Below are 27728 nucleotides of genomic sequence, written 5' to 3'. Positions count from 1 at the left end.
GGTAAGCTGGTGAGGAGCCTAGAGTTCCTCAAATCCTCTTGATGAGAAGGAGGACAAGCTCTTCCCAAGCGGGTCAACAATTCACAAAGGTGAGAGGTGTGCTTTCCCCCATCTCAGTGAAGAGCAGCCAAACCACAGTCCTTGGCTCCCCATGACGAAACAAGCACCCCAGCACCCCCTGCCTCAATCAATCTGCTTGACTGTCACAGCTGGAGCAGAGCCTCTCTGTAATGCTGGAGCAATGCTGAAGGAGGTGCAACAGCATTCCCCTCTCCCGCAGGCAAAAGGAAGGAAAGTCAGTTTTAAGAATTTCTCTCTTGGGAGTATCTGAAGCAAAATATTCCCTGTATGCAAAAATCCTGCTAATCCCAGGCATGATTTATATTGAAAATGCCTAAGGATTAAAGAAAACAAATCCAATGAGTTGCTTTGCAATGCTTCACTATTTCAGGTTACGGCTTCTGTTGTTAAAATGTGCAGACACACCCCAAAGCAAAGTGTCATCCATTTCACGAAGGATGGAATGAGAAAAAGACTGGACTGTGTCTCCGCATCACAACAATTATGTGGGAGGCAACACATTCAAAACTAATAATAGGAAATGTTTTTTCACGCTGTAATTAGACCATGAAACCCGTAATCACCCTAAGAGTTTAACAAGGTTTGCAAAGAAACTGGTTGACTTGAAGAGCCTGCATGGCTGATGCGTGGGCAGCATCTGGACACGTTTGCTTGAAGCCTGTTTTTTACTTTCCCAGAAAGCTCCTCAATCCTGGGAAAAACGTGAAACCTACACCCTGCACTCTCTGCAGAGAGGCATCCTGTTCCCAACAATGACCAAGCTGCAGCCTCTGACCCAGAGGGGACTGTCGGGGCTGTGCGTGGAGCTGATTGAGTTTCAAGCAAATAAACTGAAAGCTAAACTTGCCCCATGCGCAAGGGGCCGGACCTGTTACTGCACACGGACCTGAACTGCCAAACAAGTAAGAGAGCCCTGAGGAGTGGGGTGGCTGGTGCTCTGCTGCAGTGGGCACAGAATGAATGGCTCCTGCAGGGGCTCACACCTTAAAAGTGCAGTGTGCAGCCTCCCGGCTACACAGCAGAAGTCATCTGCCCCGACGCAAGTGCTGCTGGCTCCTGGGGCACGTTCAGAGTGAGATGGGTGAAGGAGATGTGGAGAGGCCAGGAGGCACGTGGTGAGCTGGAGAGGGAAATGCAAGGGAGAGCAGAATTTAGCTTTAGCCTCCACTTTTTCAAGCCAGTGACCTGACTCAACCACCTGGCTGCTTTTAGAGCCCTCAGCTAGAGACTGGCTCCTGGCATTTCGCTCCTCACGCACAGAGGTCTCCTTGACACATGGGCCAGGTACTCCCTCTGCTCCCCAGCTCGCACCCCTCGGTGCAGGGGCAGGCAGATTTGCCTGCATGGGCTGGAAAGGGCTAATACTGAAGGCAGTTCCACTTCCCTGAGCACATCATGAATCTGTGAAATCCAAGTTGATCTGTTATTTCCTGTGGTACAACAGTAGCCCCAGGAGCTCAGGAACAGAACTCTACTAACAACCCACACAGTGAAAAACAGTTTGCAAAAGAAAATATTTTTTCATGTGCTGGCCTTGAAATGCACGTGAGGAGCTTCTTAAAGAACCTCTCCCTTTATAACAAGTTAAAAATTCAGCCAGGACACATGCAGGAACATACCTTCTGGAACAGAATTGAATGCTTTCCTGCCAAAAAAATGTCTTTAAAAATGCAGCAAACAATGTGGATTCAGAACCTGGCCATGGGACACATATTTTAGCACAGCGGAAGCTGTTGTCTTGGTATTTCTCCAGTCTACCACAGCCTCTCACGGACCTCAGCCAGACATAGTCAGAGCAGGGTCTCTGACCTGGGCCCATCTCACCGTGCTGTTCAGCACAGGGGTAGGTGCCTCCTGAATAGCTCAGCTGGGCTTTGCGCTGGTACCACTCTCCTGGGTTTGATCTGCCCAGGCACCCCTGTTTTACGGTAGCGTTTTAGACCCTCTTCCCCACACCACCAGTGCATTTTTCTGCATCCCAGCAATGCCGCTCCATCACCATTCCCTACATGGGAAATGCCGTGCTTCGTCACCCCAAACGGCCGCATGAGTCAGCAGCCTGCAGGAACATAAGAAACAGATACAGGGTGTCTGAAAAATGAGTATTCCCCTGCAAAAATCTCCTGGCTAACAGCAGGTGGGAGGCACCCTGAGGCAGTGTTGCACCTGGACCATTAACCATCAACTGACAGACCTCCCTTCTTTGAATTTGTCCCATTTCTTCCTAAACCTGTTTATACTCCTAACCTGCACAACACCCTGCTTTGCCGACTCTTAATGACTGAACTTTGTGCTTCAGGACAGAGCGCTCTTAAGCCTGCTGCCCGACAACAAAACCAGGCAGTTTTCAATTCTTCTGCTATAACAAACAATGAGAAATTGTCTTCCTCGCGCTTTCCCAGGTGACTTGCAGTTTCTTTCAGCCCACTGACCTTCTCCCCTCTTCTCTCCTCCAGGTCCAGCTCCTGTGGAGGTTCTCCTGCCGCACTCATCAGCCCTGGAGGGACCACAGGCAGACGTGTGTAGCGAGCCCAGCATGACTACAGCCGAGTGGTGGTTTGCTCTGTGACCCTTTTCTACAAGCTCCCGATCCTCTGATTTCCAACCACTTCCCAGTGCCACGTATACATTTCTGGACATTCATATACAGGCTGCAAAATATCTTTCCCTCCCTGAAACAGCTACAAAGGAGCCTGCTGCTGCATGTGCAGTTAGGGGTGCCTCTACCATGTACAATACTTCGCTTTTGTTGACACTATTTTCTCTGTTGCTTCATCACTCAGTCACTCACCCTTGCGAGATCCCTCTGTGCCTCTAGTTTTTACAGTCCTGAATAATTTTGTACCAACAGTGATCTGCAAGCTCATTATTTGCCTCCTTCTGTAGACCCAAAGCCCAGCTTACATTCCTGCAGGATCAGTAGACAATCCTCCTCCTGAAAACACATTATTTATTTCCACCTGTTATTTTCTGCCTTTCAATGGGTTATTGATCCATTAAAAGATCTTGCACCACCTTCCTATTTAATTTACTCACAGAGAATTACACTAGAAGATGAAGATTGCAGAGGTAAGGACGGGAAACTTCAAAATAATTTATCTGGTAAATGCCAGATAATAAATGTTTACTCACCAAGTGTTTACTTGCAAGTCTCTGCACTGAAGGAAGTGTGTGTGTGAAAATCACTGCTTTAAGTCCATTTTTCACTGATAGACTTACATATGTGCCTATGTATCTGTTATTCAGTTCTGTCTGAAGACAGTACATTTGATTTCCTTATGGATTTCTCTGCTAAATTGCTGCTTCATCATCTATAAGATTCTACGTATTTCAGAGCTACTAATGAACTTCACACCACACAACAGCCTTGCAACTTCAGGGAGCTGTGTCCTACCCACCCCTCACATATCCGGCAAACGGGACCAGTGGAGCAAATGTAGGTGTCCTGAGGAAAAGCCTGACCTTTCCAGCCAGCAGCAGATAGCACCTGGCATGTTCCTGCAGGGTCCGTGCTTACTTCAGGTGCAGCTCTGAGGTCAGACCCCAGAAAAAATCCTCAGCGTTACCAGTCACTTGCAAAAAAGCTAGTTCAAGTGACCTGCCGGCCCTGCAGCCTCTTTGCTGCACCCCTCACCACCTCTGCAGAAGCCGGCAGGAGCCTGCGGACCAGCTCGTTTATTCTAAAGCTCCAGTTCACTGCCAGAGCAAGTCTCTGTGTGCCAGAAAGCAGAGAGGGCCCAGCAAAGGGAACAGCGTGTGACCTGTCACCAGAGCCGCAGCTGAGGCCACATAGGCACTTCTGGCTTTCAAGTGCTTCATTCTGGAAACTTTATAAAGCTATCCTGGCATGCCTTTTCATAACATTTCATATATATATATAAATTTAAATTTAGGGGTTTTTTTAGATATGAAATACCTCTGCTTTCCTAAGCACCACTCCAGCACACACAACACAGACAAGAAATTGCACAGAAGAGTCTGCTCAGCCCACAGACAGAGCACGCCTTGTACAGAGCAATCTCCAGGGAGTTGTCCCATAAAGATATCAAAGTCCTTCTGAGCATAGGCAAAATGACTTTTTGAAGGCTCAGAATGGGCTGAACTCTCCTGGGCCTGAATAGAAAAGGAAAAAATATAATCTGTCTGTGTAATTTCAGGTCTCTACCCTGAATCCCACCAGAGGCAGAGAAGCAATAGATGCTCCTGCTGCAGGGGCTGCAACCAGGAGGCATCCTCAGCCACTTCTCAGGCCTGCAGCTGCCTTGGGGGAGCAGCGACACAGGGAAGCCACCGCAGGAGAGCGCAGCTGTGGTGTCCACATTTCACATGCCTGCCTGCTGGGGTCAGGTAGGGCTCAGCAATGCGGGAAGCTGGACTCCAGCTTTCCCAAATTAAAATACTGAGGCCACATGATATAAACTGCTGCCTGATATGATTTCACAGGGTTGGCTCAAGTTTCCTGAAAGCAATATAAAAAAAAATTGAATGGAGTTTGTCTAGCAAGACTTTAGCCAGACAAAGTATTATCCTGCAGCCAGCAGCTAAAGCCTGAGGCTGGAGGAATATGTGAGCCCTTGTTCAATCAGCAGAGATGCTATTGCAAGCCCTAGACTGCAGAGTCCAGGAAGCATGGACAAGGGGAAGCCAGTACTAGAGAGAAACAGGCAGTGCCTTTTGCCAGATATCAGTGTCCTTCCTGGAGGTTCTCAGGTGTGCTGGTTGGGTGGTGCTTTACAAAATCCATTACTACAGTTCAGACAGGTTCTTTTCAACCCACTGGCTCATACGGCTTTTAGCAATGGAATGTGCTATAGGAAACTGTGGGATACATAGACCAGTTGAACTACAGCCCCAGGTCTGCATCCAAATTAAAATCCCCTTTCTCACACAACTGTGAGTGAAAGGGGTCCCCCCCCGCTGCCACACTGCCACCTGTCCCGTGTGCTGCCCAGCTGCCACCCACAGCGCTGATCTGTGCTCTGGTCAAACCTCTCACACCACCTGCAGTAAAGTTTCCCAAATTAAGTCTACGCCCTTAAAGAAATGGTCTGATTCTCAGTGCAGCTCAGCATCCCTGCCTGCCTGAGGCCAGTGCAGTCCTCCCTCTCGGTTCCCTGCATGCTGTGCCTCCTTTTACCTTCATCCTCAGTGTTTTGTTTCCTCTTTTTCCTGGTTTTTGAGTTCTTCTTGTTTTTCAGATCCACAAGCTCCTTGATGTGCTGGGCAACTGAAAATTCAGAAGAGGCTCTGGGTTAATAATGTGGAATAATAAAATACCAAAGCCCTGAAACTGCCCTTAGACACGGTAGCAAGCCATGAGGAGGTCTGCTCAGGGAAAGGTCCTGTACCACAGCCAGCTCCAAATGCACCTGAGTGAGGGGTGCAGAACATCACTCAACTTCTTGAAACAGTCAAATAATTGAGAAGGGGCTCCAGGCAGCAAGCTTGTACCTAAATAAACCTACTGCCTAAATATCACCAGAAGGAACAACCCCCTCAAATAGCTCAGCTTACTTCTCCTTGCTGCCTGGACACTGGTGCTGGCAGGGTGATTTTTCACTCCTGGGCCAAGTGTAGCTGTAGGGAATGATTTTAGGGAGAAGTGACAAGGGTCTGGGATTCTCATGAAAACCCAAACCAGTGCTGCACATCCAGCAGTTCAGTGAAAGAACCCCACATTAAGGCTATAAGCATGAAACCACAAGGCAAAGTCTGGCATCGCACCACTGCTGTCCCCAGGACCCGCCTGCACTGCCAAGCTCGCTAGCAGGGACAGAGAGGTGCTGGGGCTGAACTTCTGCACCTGCCCTGGAGATCTGTGGGGGCTTTAACCTGCCTTTGAAGCCCCAAGTGGAAATAGCTGCTCTTGGTTTCTCGCCTGAGACTGGATAAGACACAGCGAGCACTGCTGAAATAGCGACAAATCAGCCAATAAATACTCTCCAGGCTGGCACTTGGGTTTTTTTTCCCCACAGGATGCTATAGCGACCTAAAATCGGGTTAATAACTGAATATATGCTGGGCTGGTCCCCAAGGTTTCTGAAACAGATAAATCGCAACTATTCACAACAAAAGCCAGTGCCCTTCAGGATCCCTGACTATTTGCCAACCTAAGGCTTTGTTCGTAATGTTTGCAATGGCTCCCTTAAAAAATTCTGGATTAACATTAATCTTTTTTTTTTTTTTTTTGCTTGCTTTAAGGAACTTTGAAGTAAATCGTGTCTTCAGAGAACCCAAAGAAACTCTGCCCTTGGCAGGTCCAAACCAGCTCTTTTCAGTACTGACCCTGCCACACTGATCAGTGAGAATAGCACAGCCTAGGGCTGGCATTCCTTTGCCAGACACAAGTGAGAATTCCAGGCAGATGAGCTGGCTCATCCCACCAAGGAAGGATGAACTCGCCCAGCACATGGTGCTCTTCCTGACAGAAACCACATCACTGGCTGGTGACTACCTGGGTTTTTTTTTTAAAAACCAGACAACCCTGAATAAGTGGCACAACCCACCAGAATGCTGCTGGGGACAGAGTGGGTGAGTGTGAGGCACTTACTGTTTTCATCACTGTCAAGGTGGCGATAAATGTAACCTTCCAGGTAAGACTGAAACTTGGGTGATGGGGAGAAAAAGGCCAGGCTGATGGCCATCAGTTCCCAGCCCCATGCCAGACTTCGGTAGCATGTATTATCTGTTGTCTGCCGGATCAGTTGTATGTAGAGCTCATCCCGTAAACCTTGCATGCTCCAGCACTTGGTGACCGTGACCAACGCCACGTGGTTCCGGTCCATGCGAGTCTGACGATCTCCCATGTAGCTCTGCACTAGTTTGAACATCTCACACGCCTCTTTTTTGATAGTGCGGTTGCTAGTGATGAGCATTGGCTTCTTGATAGAGCCGCCATTCCAGGACAGCATGTTGGAGATGGAGATCCTTCGGCGGAAGATGCCTTGAGTGTGCACGTTCAGGTTTTTAGAAGCCCAGTCTGCCATGCTGCTCTGAGAGATGGGCTTCCGTAGAGTATTGTAGGGGAAATTATATCCTATGCAGCTGCCAGGCTGGTCACTGCTTTCCTGCTTGGGGTCCAACCCTGTCGGCCCGGGCTGCAGTGGAAAACAGATGTGTTAAATGTGTTAGATGCTTAGATGACTCCTTACCCTGCTAGGAAAATTATCAACAGTGAGTTATGAAGCTACCAGCAAGTGCAAGAGTGGTGAATCTGTATAAAACATTATTTTGTGCAGAAACAGTGGCTGACATCCGTAGTTCTTGCAGAGCCTGGCTGCCACAGCTGCACACTGATGCTGTCCCCAAGGGAAGCGTTGGGACATGGAGTAACAGGGCTGATTATCCATGTTGTCCCAGCACGCCGGAGGACAGCCCAAGCAGGAGCAGGGCTCACTCCCAGAGCAGGAGTACAGCTCTGTGGCACCAAGCACACACCAAGGAGCCAAGTTTCTTCCCATTCTTAACCTCTCAGTTCCTGTGGAGCCACAGGAGCCCAGGAGGTGGGTGGGGAACACCAGGAGGTGGCAGAGGCTAGAGAGCCACAGCACTATTAGCACTGTTTCCTTCTCGCATTTACCCTTTCTGGCACCTACAATCCCATACCTGGTTCCTGCCTTTACTACTTTTCCAACTTCTAGCGGGGAAAAAAAAAAAAAAAGACACAACTAAATCAACATGGCTAGTGACCATCAGGAGCTGCTGAGCATTGGGCAGCCTGTGCCAGGACAGCTTCTGCACTGAGGCATTCAAAACGTGTCTCAATTCCACCATGACCTTCCTAATGGAAACACTGAACAGACACACAAACAGAACAGGAGAAGCTGAGAGGCACAGCAGAGCATGGCACAGCTCTTTTGATGGCAAGGCTATGACCCAGGTAGGATAAATCATGTTTGAGTCACTGAAGTGAAGGAGACCAGATATCTTTGTCAGTCAACTTCCACCACCAAGGAAGCTGGCTCTCACCATAACCTAAAGACCCAGCACGACCTCCACCCAAACAGGCCCTGGTCCTCAGTGTCTGCAGGGAAGAAAGAGGCTGCTTGCTACAGACCCAGCACTTCTGCGAGTACCACTGCACAGGGCTTGGGGACATTTCTAGGATGGGCTCCCTACCATGTTTTCCTATCCAAGACAGACATAACTTTCCCCAAATTCAATCAGAATTGTTCACAAGTACTGGGCTGTTTTTTCTTCTCAGAGAACTAGGTACAGCTGCTCCCCACCTGCAGTCTGCAGTGATCAAGCTCATTTGCTCCAGGGAAAAGTCCACTGATCACAGCTTTACAGAGATAAGCAGCAGAGACAAAGACCTTCCTTCCTCCCAGACTTTGTACGCAGTTTATACACGTAGCCCTTGTCCATCCTTCCTCCCCAGTGATCACTACAGATAACTACATAATTAGAGCTTTAGTAGTACTGATCCCATGAAAATTATTCCAGAATCCCAGGTTGGAAGAGAGCTCAGGGATCATCTAGTCCAACCTTTCTAGGAAGAGCCCAGCCTAGACAAGATGGCCCAGCACCACGGCCAGATGACTCTCAAAGGTGTCCAACGTGGCCGAGTCAACCACTCTTCCAGCCTATCCAGATCACCCTGCAGAGCAGCTCTCCCTTCTGGAGTGTCTACTTCCCCACTCAATTTGGTGTCATCTGCAAAATTCATCAGGCTACACTTGATGCCGTTATCCAGATCACTTATAAAGATGTTGAATAACACTGGGCCCAGTATCAATCCCTGGGGGACTCCACTAGTGACAGGTTGCCAGTTTGAGAAAGAGCTATTTACCACCACCCGTTGGGTGCAGCCTGTCAGCCAGTTCCCCACCCACTGCACAGACCGCTTGTCTAGGCTATAACACATCAATTTCTCCAGAAGGAGGCTGTGGGGGACCGTTTCAAAGGCCTTGGAGAAGTCCAGGTAGACAATGTCCACTGCCCACCCCATGTCAACCAGGCAAGTCACTTTGTCATAGAAGGCCACCAGGTTAGTCAAGCACAATCTGCCTTTAGTGGAGCCGTGTTGGCTTTTCCCAATCACGTGCTTCAATTGACTTGTGATGGCCCCCAGGAGGATTCGTTCCATAACTTTCCCAGGGATTGAAGTAAGGCTGATGGGCCTATAGTGACCCGGATCCTCCCTCGAGCCTTTCTTGTAGATAGGGGTAACATTTGCCTTCCTCCGGTCCTCTGGGACATCCCCCGTTCCCCACGACTTCTTGAAAATCATGGAGAGTGGCCTTGCGATGATGTCAGCCAGCTCTCTCAACACCCTCAGGTGGATGGCGTCAGGGCCCATAGATTTGTGGGGGTCAAGCTCCTGTAGTAATTCCTGTACTAACTCTTCCTTCACTGATGGTGGGTCGGTGTTTGGATCAATCGGCAATTTCATTCCCAAAGCCTGGGGCACAACAGTGCTGGTAAAGACAGAGGTGAAGAAGGTGTTGAGGACCTCTGCCTTTTCAGCATCGCTGGTGACAGACTCTCCTTTTCTCTTTAACAGTGGGCCTGTGTTTTCCTCCTTCTTCTGCTTATGGTTGACGTACCTGAAGAATCCTTTCTTGTTATTTTTGACATCTACAGCCAGTTTCAATTCGAGCTGGGCTTTTGCTTTTCTAACTGCATCTCTGCACCCTCTGGCAATGCCGTTGTAGGTCTTGGCGGATAATCCTCCACTTCTCCATCTCTGGTGTGCTGCCCTTTTGGATTTGAGTAGACCCAGGAGGTCGTGGTTGAGCCAAGGGGGCCTCTTGCTCCGCTTACTTCCCTTTCCTTTGTAGGGGATAAATTGGCTTTATGCTTCCAATAGAGAGTTCTTGAAGAACTCCCAGCACTCGCTGGCTCCTTTGTCTTCCATGGAAGCCTCCCATCAAATCCCTCCCAGCTGAGCCCTGAGTGCACTGAAGTTTGCTCTTCTAAAATCCAGAACCCTTGTCTTAGAGCTGACCTTCAGCACACTCAGCAGGATCCCGAACTCCACAACATTGTGGTCACTGCAGCCAAGGCTATCACTAACCGAGATATTACAAAGCAGGCTTTCTCGGTTTGTGAACAGCAAGTCCAGCAGCGCCTCCTTCCTGGTTGGCACATCTAACATTTGTATCAGGAAACAGTCCTCTGTGCATTCCAGGAACTTGGTGGATGGCATGCCAGCTGCCGTCCTGTTCTTCCAGCAGATGTCTGGGTAGTTGAAGTCACCCATCAGGACGAGGTTCTGTTGGCCAGAAGCTTGCTGTAGCGCCCCAAGTATCACTTCGTTGGCTTCATCATCGTGGTTAGGAGGTTGGTAGCAGATGCCCACTGTGAGGTCCTGCTTGGAGATGACCCCTCTGACTTTAACCCAGAGACATTTGATAGAGCAGCTGCAATCACCATAGTTGTATAATAACTACCTGTGAGAATAAGACACTTAGTTTGCCCATCCAGAATATTCTGTTTTGGATGGAAGTAGCAGTCTGGGGTACATATTGAACTCAAACACCCAACAAGTTGTTTTAGGAATCAGACTTTCTTGTTAGAATTGCAATTCCCACACACAGCAAATAAGAGCTAAACAGCCCACACTTCACTCTGCCTTCTCCAAGATCTCCAGCAAGTAGGAAAAAGCTGAACAAGATAATGTTGAGGTTTTTGGTTATTAAAGGAAGACAAAGAAACAAAAATCTTGTAAATTTTGTTTTTGCAGTAGAAAAAGTGAAATAAAATAGGCATTTTCCTTCTTTGCAGATCACCTTTAACTTGTGTGCCACACTGTATTCTGGTCCTGGCCTACAGTCAACCCCAAAGTACACGTCAGTTCTTCAACAATTAGAGCAAGTCAGTGTTTTCTTCTTAGTAAGGAGGAACTGCTGAACTCGCGACAGACTTGTGCAGTCCAGCTCTTCCGTACCTTACATCAAACATTTACCTACATGTGGATGACAGGATTAGCACACATCACACTCCACCTCTTATTGCCAGCCTGGGGCACAATAATTTCTCCTGCTTTTCTACTTTGTTTCAGGGATTTTTATCCCTTGAATTATGCCTCTACCTCCTCACCCTCTGAATTCACTCAACACACTGCCTAAAAATCCCTGCCTGTGGTTCTTCTCTGCCATTTCCATCCTTGGTCTCCTTCAATCCACCTTCCATGCCCAGGGTTGGTTTTCCTCCTGCCACCCTAATTGCTCCTTCAGCATATCACTTCTGAGGATGCACCTCCTCATAGTCTCTAGAGGTTCAACAGGCTCTTGGTTCTCTCCTCTTCTCTAGAGTTTATCTCTCAAATCCTGTTACACTACTACTGAGCTATTACCTTTGTGCTGACAGAACACATCCACCTCTGCTCAGCCTGCCCTAGAACTTCTGCCCACCCTCCTCGGATAACGCATTTCCTCATCTCCTGATTCTCCTCTCCGTCACACAGGCCCGGCATAGGACAGTGCTGGTGACTCAAGCCATACACTGCCATTTTCAGGCTAGGCAGCGATTTTTGCTGACATATTCTCTGCAACCTCCTCCCCTCCTTATTTGGGCTCTTACATCTCAGAGTATTTCTGTAAATAGAGTATTTATTTATTGACTCATTGCCTTTACTACAACATCCATCTCCTTACATCTTCCACTGTATTCTCCTTCACCATCGTCCTCCAGGAATAATTTATCTTTATTTTCAAGGCTATTCACGGCCTATCCTCAACCCACCATCTCTTGTGCACAATCAAGACATCAAGTCTCAGCTCACCCCATCAATGCAATGAGGTGCAACACATCCTAAAGACTGGACAGGTGTCTTCCAGCAAGTCTAGAGAGGCTGTGAAATTAAATTGCTGAACTATTAAATGTTACATATGGGTCGTGTAAACTCAAACTGGCCCTGTGCCTGAAAAATGGAAAATGTGGGAACATGACATCAGTTTTAAAAAGGGTTTCAGGTGACCACAAGGCACTATCAATGAGAAATTACAATAAAGAGGGGAACGCATACACCAAATCTGATACATCTGGGAGGTGTCAGTCTGGCTTTTAGAGAAAAGTTATACCTCACAGGTCTACTAGAGCAATCTGAGATGGTCAAGGAGCCTTGACAAGTTTCTTCATGAAAGGTCATGGACCAGTAAAGAGGAGAAAAGACAGAATGGAAGGTCAAAATAAACAGCCACTTTTTAGGCTGGAGGATTGTTATCAGCTGTGCCTCGCAGAAGAGATGCAAGATGCAGGCTGTTCAGCAGGAGTGAAATAACTGGAAGAGAGAGCAAAGAGAAAAAGGACAAAACCTTCACAGGATATAAAATTACCTATGTAGAACCTAAATCTGAACTAAAACCATGAAGAAGGAGATTCCTTCAAATCCAAATAGGAGAAAAGATGGCAAACTAAATTCTGAAGGAGTGCTGTGTTATAGGGAAAAACTACTCCAGTTGTGCAGGCACAGTGATGTGATTTAAAATATCTATTTTCCAACAGGAAGATGCTAGAGTCACTGTCACCCATTTTCTGAATATTTCCATTCAATGCTCAGGAATGATCAGAAGGGAGAACAGAATATGAGGAACTATCAGAAAAAGGAGAGAGAAAAAAAGCAAGAGAAAACGCTGCCATGTGGCCATTCAAATCCCAACGCCTGTGCCCGGTACCCCACCAGTTCTGGCCATCCCAGCACAGACAGGACACATGAGGGCAACGGCTACCAAAGAAGACATGAGCGCCAGTAAAATTATCCGGCAATAGATTTACCCAAGTAACACAGCAGAGCTACCTGCAGCGCTGGGGGCTTGCTGGACACGAGCCCCTCCACAATTCCCCCTCCTCTCATACCACTGGCCTGAAATGGGGTCTCCACCTGCAAAGCTGTGAAGCGTTGTGACCTGTTTGCTATTCTGCAGGCACAGACATGTTCTGCCTGCGGCACATCCACTAAACCCACCCAGGAGCAGACCAGGTACTCAGCTCTGCACCACAACAGTGCAATTTAACCCAGTGTAGATGGGGACGTACCTGTGAGGAGCGGCATGTAGCACCTGACGAAGCCAAACTTGTCTGGCTGGTCACATTCTTTTCTAAAGAATCTATTTTCTCAAAAGTCCTCTTCTGCCTCACAGTGTCCTGTGGAGCAATCACATCGCTGGGAAGGCTGCCCCTGCTCTCCAGGCTCTGTCTATACAGAGACCTATTACTAGCCGAGACATCGTCCCCTGAGCCCCGGCTGATGCATTTTTTCAAGTGGTCGGACTGAAATCTGACTTTGCTGCTCTCTGCCTGGATGCCACTCTCGAGACTTTCAGCATCAAGGCTGGCTTTGCTTCCCCTGCAAGCTGCTGACCTGCCCACCACAGCACGCATCTCAGCAATCAGCTTATCATTCAAAGCCGTAAGCTCGCTGCTGCTGCCCACAGAGCCAGGTCTTCCTTGACCTGTCCCTTGCCTCCTTCCTTTCCTTTTTCTCAAGCTTGGAGAAGGCCCTGTTGAATAACCGGAATCCTGATGGCTTATACCAGTTGGGTATTCTTGAGTTTGCAGGCTGTTCTGCCGACTGTGGTGGGCTTCCATGTTCTTGAGGACATTGGCTTCCAAGATCCTCCAAGACTGCTTGAAGCTGTCCTTTGAAGTAAGCTGACCAGGAAGTTTAGTAGAGGCATCAGCTGTTGCAGCAGAAGAGTGGGAGAGTTTGGAAGACTGGTCAACGTTGACCATGTGTTTTATATATTCTCTGCCAGCTGGGCTGTATTCAGTGGAGGAAGGATTTCTTGCGTACTTCTTTGTAGCTTGCTGCTGTTGCATACCTGGATGCTGTAATAATTTGGTTGGTTGGGGCTGCTTTTTTAAGCTATTGCTTGGCGACCTTGTTGGAGACACCCCACTCATACTGACGCTTTCAGTGTCCATGTCTACTGGTGGCTCATCATAAATTGGAGACTCTAAAGATGGCTCATCGTATATAGGTGCAGGGGAGGCATACTTGGGGGATGCAGGGTGGGGGGTTCCTGTCTGGTTCCCTGAAGGTGTTTGAGAAGTTGGACCATTCATCAGCACTAGGCAAAACCCACCATTCTCCGTCTTTTTGATATGCATAGACTGCTTTGTTTCTCCTGTAGGTGCTTGCTTTGTGGCTCCAGGGCTCTGGGACATGGACTGAGGCTGAGCATAAACGGCTGGTTTTGGAAGAGATTTTTCACTGTTGGCCTCTGGAGCACTCTGCAGCTGAAGTGAACTGTGTGAAGAGCTCTGTATCTGCCTCAAGCTGTTCACTTTGACCAACATGGCTGCTTTAGTGCCTGGCAGAGGCTGCCAGTGGGTAGGAGTCTCCCTAAAGGAAGAAAGATACAAATACAGGGAATTATTTAAGAATTATATTAACAGAAGCATCCTCTACTACCCAAATACCAGACTGTTAGTCTCAAAGTGCCTGGAGATTCTCCAACTAGTTATATCAGCTCCTCTTTTTTTTTCCCTGGAGATCCCTTCCCAAAACAGAAACACATCGTTTTTACACACGATAATTTTCTGAGTCATGAACAGCAGAATGAGATGAAACAAGTTCATCACACTATAACCTGTCTGGTATCAGCAGCACTGAGATAGGAAACAACCTACACTTCCCAAGGCTCATTAGCTAGCACAGCACCCAGAATGACCAGTAAGCTATTCTGGACCACTCAGGCAGTGAGTTGGAAAATAATCCCAAGTGCCTGCCTTTGGATTGTTAAACTATGAAGGCAGTCCTTCCAGACCAGGTTATTTTTTTGATCTAAGTTTCCAAATGCATGTTTATTTTGCAGAAGAACCTATGAGGTGCATGGGAGGTGTACAGGGGCAGATGTCCATGGCTCAGAGGATGTGTGTTACACTCCCACACAAGCCACCAAGCCTCTGTGTAGAGCATCCTCCCAGTCCAGTCCAGATGCCCACAGATCTGGTTACCTTGGCTAAACCTACTGGTTCTGCTCAGCTCTCATGGCTGTGAAATCCTCCTCTGCTGGGAGTAGTCAGAGGAAGAAGCTCTGACCGGTGGTGGTACTCAGGATCCACCACAACCCCACATGTCCACTGCAACATCCCAGCCCCAAAGGTGCATTCTGCAGTGTAATCACAACCTGCTGTCAGGATGTGGCTATAGCTGGTCTGTACCTGCGAGCTTTGAGGAAAGGGGAATGGAAAGGCTGTTAAACCAGCCTGAGCTTCCAGGTCTTCAAAGGCACTGCTGTCCCCAGGAAGGTGCCCTTGAACCTGGCTCCATTTTGTGCCTCCCCCCCTTCCATGTATCTGCTACCAGCTGTCATTGGGTAAGACCTGGGGGTGCACTGCACATGGCCTGTCTGCAATAGATGTTCCTGTAACACCTTCACAGTCATTTCACTATATTCGAACCTTAACACGTGTTCCCCATCCCGCACTGCTGACCTGTCCTGTGCAGCCCCGGTGTTGGCAGACAGACCCACCTCCACCATATGCCCAGAGCAGCCTCTCAGTGATGCTGTCCCCTGCTTGTGCCTCCCCCACCAAGCCCCAAGATACCTGAACATCCCAACCCTCTTCCATTCTGCTCTGTTCTCCAGAGACCTTTCACCTGCCAGGTCCCAGCACGCTCCTTCAGCACAGCTTCCCTGGGGGTGCTCTGCCTGTTGTCCCTCCCATGGCTCTCTCACCAGCAGAGTGCATCTGCCCGCACTCTGCTCTGCCCACTCCCCAGCTGGGCACGTCTGTCCCACAGCAACAGCCCCACATCACTGTGGGTGCCCTATTTCACCTGCTCCCCCTCGGTTACCTGCCTCGCACCCTCTGCCCCACACCCAATATCCCACATCCATTCCCACTTACTCCCCTCCTAAGGGGATAGCATGCCACTTCCCCATCCACTGCTTACCACATTTTTGGCAAAACATGCTCTCTGACGGCACTGCGTCACTGTGAACCCCACCTCGGCATGGCGGCACTGGGAGAAGCACGGGTGAGGCCGGTGCTGTGGGTGCAGCAACTGGCTCCCACCCAGAGTCCAAAGGCCTCCACCACCCTCCAGCTGCCCTGCGCTGCACGACTGCCTTGGCAGGGCCTGGCTCCTTTCCCATGACAGACGTGTGTCTCTGCCTCATGCAACTACCCAGACCAGAAAGGGGTTGAGAAAGGGCTGCCATCCTCTGCTTCCTATCCTGGGGTCCCCCTTGCTCCAGGGACTTTCCCCAGCATCTCCCACTAAGGCACAAAGGGTTTTATTTTATGGGGGCTCCCGACACTACTTTAAGATGTTGATGCCAGGACCACAAGGAAGGACAGCCAGCTCCACGCACAACAGAACCACCTGCTCAGCCAAAGCTCAGCAAACCCACCTTGGTCAGGCACAGCGTGACCAGACTCACCCCCCGTGCAGGCTCGGTGTGCGCCGGTACTGCCCAGCATCGGCAGGCCCAGCAGCGCCTGCTGCTCCAGCATTCACCAAACCCCTGCTGATCTGGAGTGGCAGGAACTCAGCCCGAAGCTCTGCCGCCTCCTTGCCTAGCTCTGGGCTGCAGTGAGGAGCCTTTCCCTACCTGCACAGCAGGCAGTGGCACCACCTCCTACCCAATCAGTCGATCAGCGCCTGTCCCGATTTGCACCCACGTGCAGTGCTGGGCACGTTCCGATCTGTCCCTGCTCAGGTATGAGGCTGGGCGTCCAAGCAGTGCCACTAGCCTGGCCTCCAGAGACATGCTTCCACCCCAGCATGGTGATTTTCGGGGTCCTAAGGGACCCCAGCTGGTGACAACCTCCCCACCCTGCATCCATGAAAAAGAGCAAAGCCCCGATTTGGGCCCTCAGATGAGCAATAAGGGTTTTGACCTGGAAAAGAAAAGGGGGTGCTGTGCTTGTGGCCTCCCCCAGAGGACAAGCTGCCTACCTCCGACCCGGTGCCAGCCAGAGGGTGATGGGTGCCTCAAACTGCAACCACTCCTTGCTGCCCTGAGTCACTTCACCAGGGCAGGAGGAAGGTGTCCCACACCTCAGCCCTGCCCAGGATGGGAGGATGGGGTGGGGCCTCGGCATCAGCTCGGCCACGTGGGTGGGATGTGGCAGGGAGCGGCAGGAGCTCCACACTGGCTCTCCCTGCTCCATGGACCCTCTGAGACCAGCCGGCAGGAAGGGTTAGACAGACGGCCACAGCAAGGCATTGAGGCAAGGGGTTCTGCTGCGAGCAGCTGGAGGAGACACAGGAGCTGTGCTATTCCAGTATCACTGAGGGCAGAGGGAGCCAAGCTCCAGCCTGACCACAGCCACCACGTTCCCCCTGATCAGGAGGTTTGTAAGTCAATGTGATGGAGAAGTGCAACCCCTAAACACGTGCTGCATCCCACTTTGCCTGTCAGTCGCATCCTGGACACAACGTGCCATCTCCATCCTCCCCAGGTGCCGAAGATCAGAGGAAAGAGGCACCACCGCAGAAAAGACAAGGCTTTTTTGAAAGGACCATTTTCACAGCCATGATCGATCTCTTTGGGGCCACAGCTGAATACAGCTTCCCTCAACCCCATCCCCAGGCTGCTGAAAAGACCGAGCAGAGGAGAACAGGACTTCCTGACTTCACAGCATGGAAGAAGGTTCATCCTCGTCCTGAGCAGTGAAAGCCCTGCAGAAAGTAAAGCCAGTGGTGGAGAAACATCCCAACGCAGCCTATTGGCCATGCTCTTCAGTCACCAGCAGGAGAGATACTGCCAAGTCCCGTGAGACAATTCCTTCGAGGAATGCTTTCAAGTAGCTCCAATATAAACATTGCAGCCCAGCACTGGCTTTCCCAGCCTGCACCCGGCCCCAGAAGGCCCAGCAGATCCGGCAGCTCTTCCCAGGCTCCAGAGCTCCATTGTTTGCTCTTCCCTCCCAAAAGCCTAGAAGAAAGGTCCCGCATCTCAACTCTGCCCTTTCCAGCAGTCATTTTCCTGGTGCTTTGACAGAGGCGAATGAACAGTGATACTTCTATTTCAGCAGCACTGCTGCTGCCGCCTCCAGTGCCCATGCCAGAGGCAGGGATGGAGAACCCATGGAGGTGACCCACGCAAACCCAGGTCTGCATGGCCCTGAGGAAAGCTATGCAGACACATGCAAAACATGTTGTGTTTGTGCACTCTGCACCAAGGCCAGCAGCATAAGAAGGAAAGAAGCCTGTATTAGGAATCCTGATGGTGCTTCTTGCCCAGTTATGAAGAACTTGATATTGGCATTACTGACCCTGGGCCTCCAGAGATGTAAACCTGTGATGGGGCAAACCAGACTCGGAAGAGGCAGAGGTACCCTCACAGCCACCTCTGCAGGCTTCAAATCACACGTCCCCTCTAACTCCCCTTCCAGCACACCTTGCCGGCATGGTAAGACCAAGCCCCTTCTCCCTCGCAGCCCAGGATGCTGAGCCATGGGGAAGGTGGGTGAGAAGGGGATGGATGGGCAGCAAATCCTGCTGCCCAAGCAGAAGGGACCCACATCTCTCCTGTCCTGGGGGGCAGGATGCTCCTAGGGATGGTGTATTCCTACGTGCAGGACTTTGACATGCATTGTTATCGCAAAGGGAACCTCAGAAACCCCACTCTGAAACAAGTCCCTGACCCTGGGAGAACCACGGGAAGAGGAGGGAAAGGGGCAGTCCACATGGACAGCAGAGCCCACTCGCAGCCCTGACCAGTGGCAGGCCCAAATGCCAAAAACAGGCACAATGGCTGGGCTCCCAGCAAGACTGTCCTCTTCAGGGCTCAGCCCTCCGCTGTGCCCAGCCCTTTCTCCACCCCCCGCCCCGAGGTCTGAGGAGCTCTGGCGTTTTAGCGTGGCTGTAGTGGCTCATAAGACACTTCTAAAACGCTACTGGTTGCTTTCAGCCCCAGGCTGGTCTCACGGTCCCAAAGGGAACATGTCCATCCTTTGCAGAGCTTTCCAGCATGCGAAAGGATCATTTGGGCCCCATCCCCACTAGAAAGAGTCTGTCTTCCTTCCTACTAGGATCCCAAGTGCTCAGGAGGGGTCTGGAGCTATAAGGCAAGCACTGCCCGCTGTCCTTGCTCTGGTGAGGGAGGAGCAGAGCCAGCACTGGGCTGGGCAGCCCTGGGAAGTGCAGCCGAAAACCAACATGGGGGCAAGAGCACTGTACGTGCAGAAGAGCTTCCCCAGGAGGCTCCGGAGATCACAGCAGATACTCCCCCTCAGCAAGCAGCTGCAGTTTCCCGGGGAGGGCGGCTCGACATCCTCGTGCTGCCCACAGAAGACAAGGGCCAGTGTCTTGGGAAGGCTGCTCTGAGTTTATGCACTTTATAGAACTGGAAGAGCAGCCATGAGCAGTGGGGCAGTGAGGGAGAGAGTGGGATTGGCATGTAGACGGAGGGAACGGGCAGCAAGGAGCAGCAGTGGAGCACCCGCCTGTCCAGGGAGCGTCTCTGCTCTGCTTGAGGCTGGTGAGTGCAGCGTGCAGAGGGTTTGGCAGCACTGAGATGTGGCAGTGGGCACAGCAGATTTAGCAGCACTGACAGAAGGCAAAAAAGAGGAAGGGTGGGAAAAATCAGTCTGCTAAAAACAAAAAAAAACCTCAACCACAAAGTATTAAAAGTATTACTGAAAAAAGGATGAAATCCCTTCCCCCAGCACTCTGTGGCATGTGCTTGCTGGAGGCCCCTCTTGGGGACCACACTGGTCTCTCTGGCCTCTCCATCTATCATGGGATGACAAAGGGAAGAAAAACAAATCTTTTGTGCTGCTGTTAGAGACAAAAGCGAAACCATCTTGGGTGCAGGTACCTATAAAGATATCAGTGCTACCAACAGCACTCAACGTATTCACTCTCTGTTTATACCACTGTATCCCTGCTGAGGGAAGGAAGAGGACATGCTTATGTTTGTCTTTGGCAACAACACAGACAACAGAGCTGACAGGCTTAGTGTGCTTTTGCTGTTACTAGACCAGACACCCCAGCAAGGGCATTAGATCCTACCTGGGAACGGTTCCTTTGGGCTCAAGCTCACTGCTCACCATTTTACGAGCTAGCAAAAGGCAAGAAATCTCTCCTCAGGTGTCAGACTCAGGCAGGGAAATTGTTCTCTTCACTATAACCAGATATGCAACCCCTGCTCACAAACAGGAGCGATGAAACACCATGGATGTGCAAGGAAATAGGGCTCAGTCTCTTGCTTCCAAGACAGCAGCTCCACATGCAAATGCTGTCGGCTTACTGGTGTGAGGATCTGGAATAGCCTAGCACATCCAAGCAGCCTGGTAGCTCCCAAGCAAGTGGCCACTCCCACCTTTCCCAGAGCTTGCCCTTCAACAGAGTTTGTTGTAGGCTTTAAGTGTCCCAAGGCTGATGCAAAAACTTGGGCTCGGCTTCACAGAATCACAGAATGGCAGGGCTTGGCAGGGGCCTCTGCAGATCATCTTCTACAACCCCCCTGCTTGAGCAGGCACACCCAGAGCAGGGGGCACAGGGCCGCGTCCAGGCGGGGGGTGAATGTCTCCAGGGAAGGGACCCCACAGCCTCTCTGGGCAGCCTGTGCCCCTGCTCTGGCACCCGCACAGGGAATGGGTTTGTCCTCGTGTTCAGGTGCAACTTCCCGTGTTCCAGCTTGTGCCCGTTGCCCCTTGGCCTGGCGTTGGGCACCACTGAAAAGAGTCAAGTCCCATTCTCCTGACACCCGGCCTTTAGATATTTATAAGCATTGATGAGATCCCCCCTCAGCCTTCTCTTCTCCAGGCTGAACAAACCCATGTCTCTTAGCCTTTCCTCATAACAGAGGTACTCCAGTCCCCTGATCATCTTGGTAGCTCTCTGCTGGAGTTGCTCGAGCAGTTCCCTGTCCTTCTTGAACTGGGGGGCCCAAAACTGGACACAGCGCTCCAACTGTGGCCTCACTAGGGCAGAGTAGAGGGGGAGGATAACCTCCCTTGCCGTGCTGGCCACACTCCTTTTCATGCAGACCAGGATATTGTTGGCTGTCTCGGCCACAAGGGCACGGTGCTGGCTCATGCTGAGGTTGCTGCCCACCAGCACTCCCAGGTCCTTCTCAGCAGAGCTGCTTTCCAGTAGTTCATCCCCCAGCCTGTGCTGGTGCGGGGGGTTGTTCCTCCCCAGGGGCAGGACCTTGCACTCGCTCTTGTTGAATTTCATGAGGTTCCCCTGGGCCCAGCTCTCCAGCCTGACCAGGTCTCATTGAAAGGCAGCACAGCTTTCTGGTATATCAGCCACTCCTCCCAGTTTCGTCGAGGGTACGCTCTGCCCCTCGTCCAGGTCATTGATGAATATGTTGAACAGGACGGGACCCAGCACAGACCCCTGGGGAACACCACTAGTGACAGGCCTCCAGCCAGACTCTGCTCCATTGATCACGACCCTCTGAGCTCTGTTGTTGAGCCAGTTCTCTGTCCACCTCACTGTCCTCTCACCTAGCCCACACTTCCTTAGCTTGTCTGTGAGAATATTATGGAAGACAGTGTCAAAAGCCTTGCTGAAGTCAAGGTAAACAACATCCACTGCTCTCCCTTCATCCACTCAGCCAGTCACACCCTCATAGAAGGCTATCAGGTTGGTCAAGCATGATCTTCCCTTGGTGAATCAATGTTGACTACTTCTGATAACCTTCTTGTCCTCTACTTGCCTGGAGATGACCTCCAGGATGAACTGCTCCATCACCTTTCTGGGGATGGAGGTGAGGCTGACTGGCACGTAGTTTCCCAGGTCCTCCTTCTTGCCCTTTTTGAAGATTGGAGTGACATTTGCTTTCCTCCAGTCCATGGGTACCTCTCGCGTCCTCCACGACCTCTCAGAGATGATGGAGGGTGGCTTTGTGACAGCATCTGCCAGCTCCCTCAGCGCTTGCGGGTGCATCCCATCAGGGCCCATGGATTTGCCATGATCCAGTTTGCATAGGTGATCTCTGAACCAATCCTCCTCAACCAAGGGGAAGTCCTCCTTTCTCCAGATTTTCTCTCTGACTTCAGGGGGCTGAGATGTCTGAGGGCAGCCTTAGCAGTAAATGCTGAAGCAAAGGCAGCATTCAGTAACTCCACCTTCTCTGCATCCTGCGCCATCAGGACACCCACCTCCTTCAGCAGTGGGCCCACTGTATCCCCAGTCTTCTTTTACTGCTGATGTATTTGAAGAAGCCCTTCTTGTTATCTTTTACATCCCTCGCCAGATCTCGTTCCAAGTGGGCCTTAGCCTTCCTCATCGCATCTCTGCACACCCTGACAATGTTCCTATGTACCTCCCAAGTGGCCAGTCCCTTTTTCCACATACTGTGAACCTCCCTCTTCCATTTTCTAGAAGCTCTTTGCTCACCCATGCAGGTCTCCTGACTCCTCTGCCTGACTTCTTCCTTGTACGGATGCACCGAGCTTGAGCTTGGAGGAAGCAGTACTTGAATATTGACCAGCTCTCTTGGACCCTCCTACCTTAGAGCCCTAGTCCATGGGATTCCTCCATGCAGGTCTTTGAAAAGGCAAAAGTTAGCTCTCCTGAAGTCTAGGGTTGTAATCCGACTTGCCACCCTGCTTTTACCATGCAGGATCCTAAACTCCACCATCTCATGGTCACTGCAGCCAAGGCTACCCCCAGCCCTCACATCCTCAACTAGACCTGGGACCTGGAGAGGCTGGATCATTGGGCCAGAGCCAACGGTATGAGATTCAACAAGGCCACGTGCTGGGTCCTACACTTGGGTCACAACAACCCTGTGCAACACTACGGGCTTGGGGAGGAGGGGCTGGAGAGCTGCCTGGAGGAAAAGGCCCTGGGGGTGCTGGCTGACAGCCAGCAGCGCCCGGGTGGCCAAGGAGGCCACCAGCCCCCGGGCTTGTGTCAGCCCTGGTGTGGCCAGCAGGAGCCGGGCAGGGATGGGGCCCCTGTGCTCAGCACTGGTGAGGCCCCACCTCGAGTGCTGGGCTCAGGGTTGGGCCCCTCGGGACAAGAAGGGCCTTGAGGGGCTGGAGCGTGTCCAGAGAAGGGCAGCGGGGCTGGGGCAGGGTCTGGAGCACAAGTGTGCTGGGGGGCGGCTGGGGGGGCTGGGGGGGTTTAGCCTGGAGAAGAGGAGGCTGAGGGGAGACCACCTCGCTCTCTGCAGCTCCCTGAAAGGAGGCTGTAGCGAGGTGGGGGTTGGTCTCTTCTCCCTAGTAACAAGCGATAGGACGAGAGGAAATGGCCTCAAGCTGCGCCAGGGGAAGTTTAGGTTGGACATTAGGAAAAACTTCTTCACCGAAAGGGCTGTCAGGCCCTGGCACAGGCTGCCCAGAGAGGTGGTGGAGTCTCCATCCCTGGAGGTATTTAAAAGAAGGGTAACATGGTGCCTGAGGATATGGTTTCGTGGTGCACTTGGCAGTGATAGGTTAGCGGTTGGACTCGATGATCTTAAGGGTCTTTTCCAACCTTAACGATTCTATGATTCTACGACCTTCTTTGTGGATGGAGCAAGGGAGGATCCGTTCCCACTCCCCTTCCTTGCAGGAGAACCAGCAGTGTCATCCAAGATGCTGCCTGGCAAGGAAAGGTAAAGCAAACCCCTCCCCATGTTGCATTGCTCCCCTTCCTCTTATACAAGGGGGCCTGCATGGGGTCCTCCCTGCCTAGAGGGTTGGAGAGCTGAGGGACAGGTCACAGCTGGCATTACTTATCCCTTGAGGCACAGCCATTCCCCAGAAGTAGAGGAGGCCACGATCCCCTGCTGAGAGCCTGAGTCAGAAACATTTTGGACTCCATGGAGCTCAGGATATTTTATGCCCTTTGCAAGGCTCTCGCACTCGCTCCTCTGGGAACATGTGGTCTGTCGGTGCCCATGCCACCTGTCCCAGAGCACCGGGCTGCAGAGGGACAAGGAGGAGAAGCTGGTCGGCTCACAGCAAATCCCACAGGCCTGTGGCTCATCTGGAGTCACCAGCGGGTACCAGAGGGAACTGGGAGCTACTGGGATTCAGCTTAAGGCATTTATCACTGTTCAGGTTTCTCCTGGCAGGGCAGGGATCATCCTCTGGATGAGTCTGAAGCTCAGAGGAGTTGCTCATGGGGCAGGAGGCACTGGAAGCATTGCAGGAACAAGTAAAGCTCTGGGCTCATTCTGGTTCACTTTATGTGCATCACCAGTGTCTGCCAGTCACACAGATCTCAAGTGGATACAGTAGCATCTCGCAGGGGGCAGCAGACAAGTAATAACCTCAGTTTAGGGTGCTCTAGAGCATGTATTTTCCAGAACCGCCATCCTATGTGGTTTTCATCATCTTGGCTTTTTTTCTTCTCTCCCCGCCAGCAGTACACACACAGAGAGGCAACCTTAATCCAAAACACAAGCTGTTAAAGAAGCCTGGCTCACTGCATTGCCCAGAAGTGGGGACGAGGAGCATGGATAGCAGGAGTGCCAGGCTCACCGGAGCTCTAGCCCTTGGGTGAGTCACACCTCTTCAGCGTGACTCAACTCCGCTTGCTGCATGGCGTCCCCGGCTCTTGGTACCACACTCTCCAGGGCAGGATGATACTCAGGCAGGACAGGAGGGAGGCAGGGCAGCCCGTGGCACTGCCCGGGATCAGAGGGGCCACCCCCGCAGAGACTGGGGAGGGTAAGCTTTTGTGCAGCTGAAGCTGGCAAAGTTCCTATACAAAAAAAAAAAACCCACCCCAATTGTTGTTGGACTGGTTTAAGTGTAAGAAAATCTAGCCAAACAAAATAGCATCCCGTTATTGTTCTTTCATTTTGGGCTTGATGTAAGCAAATAACTGTGCCCAGGAGCTCTGTCCCTGCAACCCCACCTCCTGCCCTGGCTGAAGCTGCAAGCACATGCAAGCAGCCGAGCAAGTGGGGAGGGAAAGAGCCAGAACAGCTGGGCTCACCTGCACCCTAGAGAAGCCTAACCTCTTGCACGACAGCTCAACCATCCCAGCAAACCCCACTATGAGCATCCATCAGAGCTCTTGTACTGCATGACACTCCCGCCCATACCCTCTCCTTCTGTTTAGCACAAAGGGCTTTGGAGCAATGATTATCTTCTGATGCGTGTTTTCATGGCATCCCACACAAACAAGGCCTGGCCCAGACCGGGGACTGCAGCCACGAAAGCAGACAGCTGTGCCCCAGGAAGAGGAGGACACACAGCGGTGATCACTGGCCTGGCACCACTTTGCCCCAGCGCTGCACCCTCTCCAGGCAGCACACCTTCCCAGCATACTGGCCACACAGCCACTGCCCACCTGGCAACTGAAGCCACCCATTAGATATAAACAGAGAAGGCTAAAGCTCTCCCTACCTGCCAGGGTCTTTTCTCTTCTCCACGGCGCAGTCCGCCTTGCTCTTCTCCGTCTCCTGCAGGAGGGCCAACTGGATGGGGGTGCTTCTGCCGTCACTGCTGCCCCGGTGCTGCTGGCCATGGCAGTCAGGCTGGGAGCTGCACTTCATGGCCTGGAGCTGTGCCAAGGGCACGATGTCGCAGCCCTGGGGACGGTGCCACACTGTCTGCTGCGTGATGGCATTGTAGTAGTAGAAGCGGTTGTTGTTCTGGTCGAAGAGCTCCCACCACTGCTTCTGGTCAGACTGGCGCACCTTCAGGTTGGGAGGGGGCTCCCAGCCACACTCACCAGTGGTCAGGTTGACATACATCCGCTCCTGGGAGCGGGGCTCGATGATCTCCACCCAGTCTGAGCTGCAGGGGCATAAGAGCTGTGTTAGTCTGGGCCAGAGGCTCAAGACAAACTGGTCTGGGAGTCCTACAGAGCTGCTGCCTCTGGGCCAGGCAACCATGCTGCAGCTCAAAGTGCTGCTTGGGGCCATTCAGCAATCTAACAAGCTCAGGCGAAGATGAGGGAAAGAGTTTGAGACTGGGCCAAGCCAACTCAGCAGCTCCCTGGTACAGAGAAGGGGTCAACAACCCCCACTCCCAGCCCTGACATCCCAGCCTGGGACAAGCAGCATGGGACAGGCAAGCATCACCTGCTGATGATCCGATAACCCACATCAAGGGCTGGCGTGATTGCAGGAGTGCCAGCGCCTAGAGAGATGCACGAGAGAACTCACTCTCAAGAGCATGGAGGATCTGCAAAGCAGGATCTGCTCCTTTTGGGAGGTGCACCCTGTTGTTCATGTCACCTTGGGAGACCAAACTCCCGGCTCCTGACAACATGGGCAGCTTGCCCATGTGAGCGCCTGCTGCAGGGCTTACAAGCTGTGGGGCTGGAGGGAACCTCTGGGCCACCCAGTCCCTGCTTGAAGCCCACACCTGCTTGCCCAAAAGAAATGCAGGGAGCGACTGGTGGACGAGTCCGCTCCATCTCCATTGTACACTCTTCCCCTCTTCCCTTGGCTGACGGGACCAAGCCCTCGATGACCCTTTGGGTGTAAGGTGACCCAAAGGACAGGCATAGCCTGCCACTGATCTGTAACCCCTCTGCCGCTCAGAGGAGCCTCTCCAGTGCCAGGCTCCTTTGCCAGCACCCACATTGGCCCTGCCTAGGGCTCAGCGAGAGCAGAACGTGGGCAGTGCTGTAGGGTTGGTTTTCCAGATCAACTTGATGGCTTTGTGGCAACAGAGGTGTTGGGCTGCACAGTCCTCATACATGGCACATCAGCCTTTAAGACTGACCCACCTAACCCAAAAAGCTGGCCTGGGTGAGAGGAGAGGAGCTCAGCAAAGCCAACGCCTCCATGATGCTGCAGCCAAAACCATTTTGGCTGGCCTGGTAAGCAGAAGAGGGTGCAAATCCCAGCAAGGTCTCCTCCTCCACAGGAGAGATGCTGCCACTAAAGCAATGCCACCCCTGGCAGCACACTCGAGTGTGCAGCTGAAAACAGAAAAAAATCTACCTGTGCTCCCCAACTCCTCCTCATACCCCCTCAAGTCCCGGCCCTCCACCCTCCTTCTCCACCCCATGTCAGTGGAGGCTGCAGATGGAGATCTTATTTAACCAAAGCTGGTTTTGTTATTAATCAAAACCATATGATGGGGTGGCTCCAGGGCCACCCCTGAAACCCGCTCGTGCCCAGTGTCCCGACCTGGCTAGGGCACGGCCACAGGAGCCGTTCCCAGAGGAGCGGCAGGAGAAGGGAGATCCCATTGCATCCCTCTCACACACCCTCCGCTGCTGGCATGTGGTTCCTCGGAGGGGTCTGGGTTGACAGTGGCAGCAGCGCAGCATCCAAGATGGCAGCCTCGGCTCCCAGTGCTCAGCATTGCTGGCACAGTGACAGGAGAGGTGGTGTTTGCTGGCAGGCAGTGCAGCCCTCAGCTCTGCCCCTGCTTTCTGGGGAAGGTCAGTGCCATCTCCTCCTATCCAGCAAGACTGTGAGGGGATTTAATTGCACATAACACCTCCCCACTAGGAAAACCATAGGTGTGTTCAATGCTGAGCAGTCTGACACACACCCCTAAGCAGCAGGCTGCTCCTCAATTCTTAGAGGATGCAAAATTGATAGGTACTGTGTCAGTCCAACCCAAAATAGACTTGAACTGCCTCTGAAAAGGTGCAGTTTTCCCCACCATGACATCTACCTTGCTGACCTCCACACAGCCTCAGAGGGCAGCTGTTCAGGCTACCACAGACAGGGTGGCTTGGGAAGCTGATCGAGGTGAAAGCCACTTTTCTTTTTTTGTGGCATAGGTCCATTTTCAGCCAGATCAGCTCACCTGGCCTCCCACCTTTGCCAGAGCAGGGTAGGGCACTGCCAAGAGTGTGCCTGCAAATGGATCCCACTTGG

General features: G+C 51.7%; 1 protein-coding gene across 4 annotated transcripts in view; it reads right to left on the bottom strand.

The window, feature by feature from the left end:
• Positions 1-27728, bottom strand: part of LOC142063995 (rho GTPase-activating protein 39-like) — a 59848-nt gene that overhangs the window by 7606 nt on the left and 24514 nt on the right. For 3 of the 4 annotated variants that reach the window (XM_075108480.1, XM_075108479.1, XM_075108478.1), the window contains 4 exons: positions 25288-25680; positions 13063-14371; positions 6632-7178; positions 5219-5308 (listed from right to left, as the gene is read on the bottom strand). In XM_075108480.1, coding sequence (XP_074964581.1) covers positions 5219-5308; positions 6632-7178; positions 13063-14371; positions 25288-25680 — 2339 coding nt within the window. Of the gene's footprint in view, positions 1-5218; positions 5309-5750; positions 5990-6631; positions 7179-13062; positions 14372-25287; positions 25681-27728 lie in introns of those variants that run through there. The other variant, XM_075108481.1, reaches the window with a different exon arrangement.

Source organism: Phalacrocorax aristotelis, chromosome 13, assembly GCF_949628215.1.
Source record: "Phalacrocorax aristotelis chromosome 13, bGulAri2.1, whole genome shotgun sequence".
Classification (NCBI taxonomy): domain Eukaryota; kingdom Metazoa; phylum Chordata; class Aves; order Suliformes; family Phalacrocoracidae; genus Phalacrocorax; species Phalacrocorax aristotelis.
This window is presented reverse-complemented; position numbering and strand designations above follow the sequence as displayed.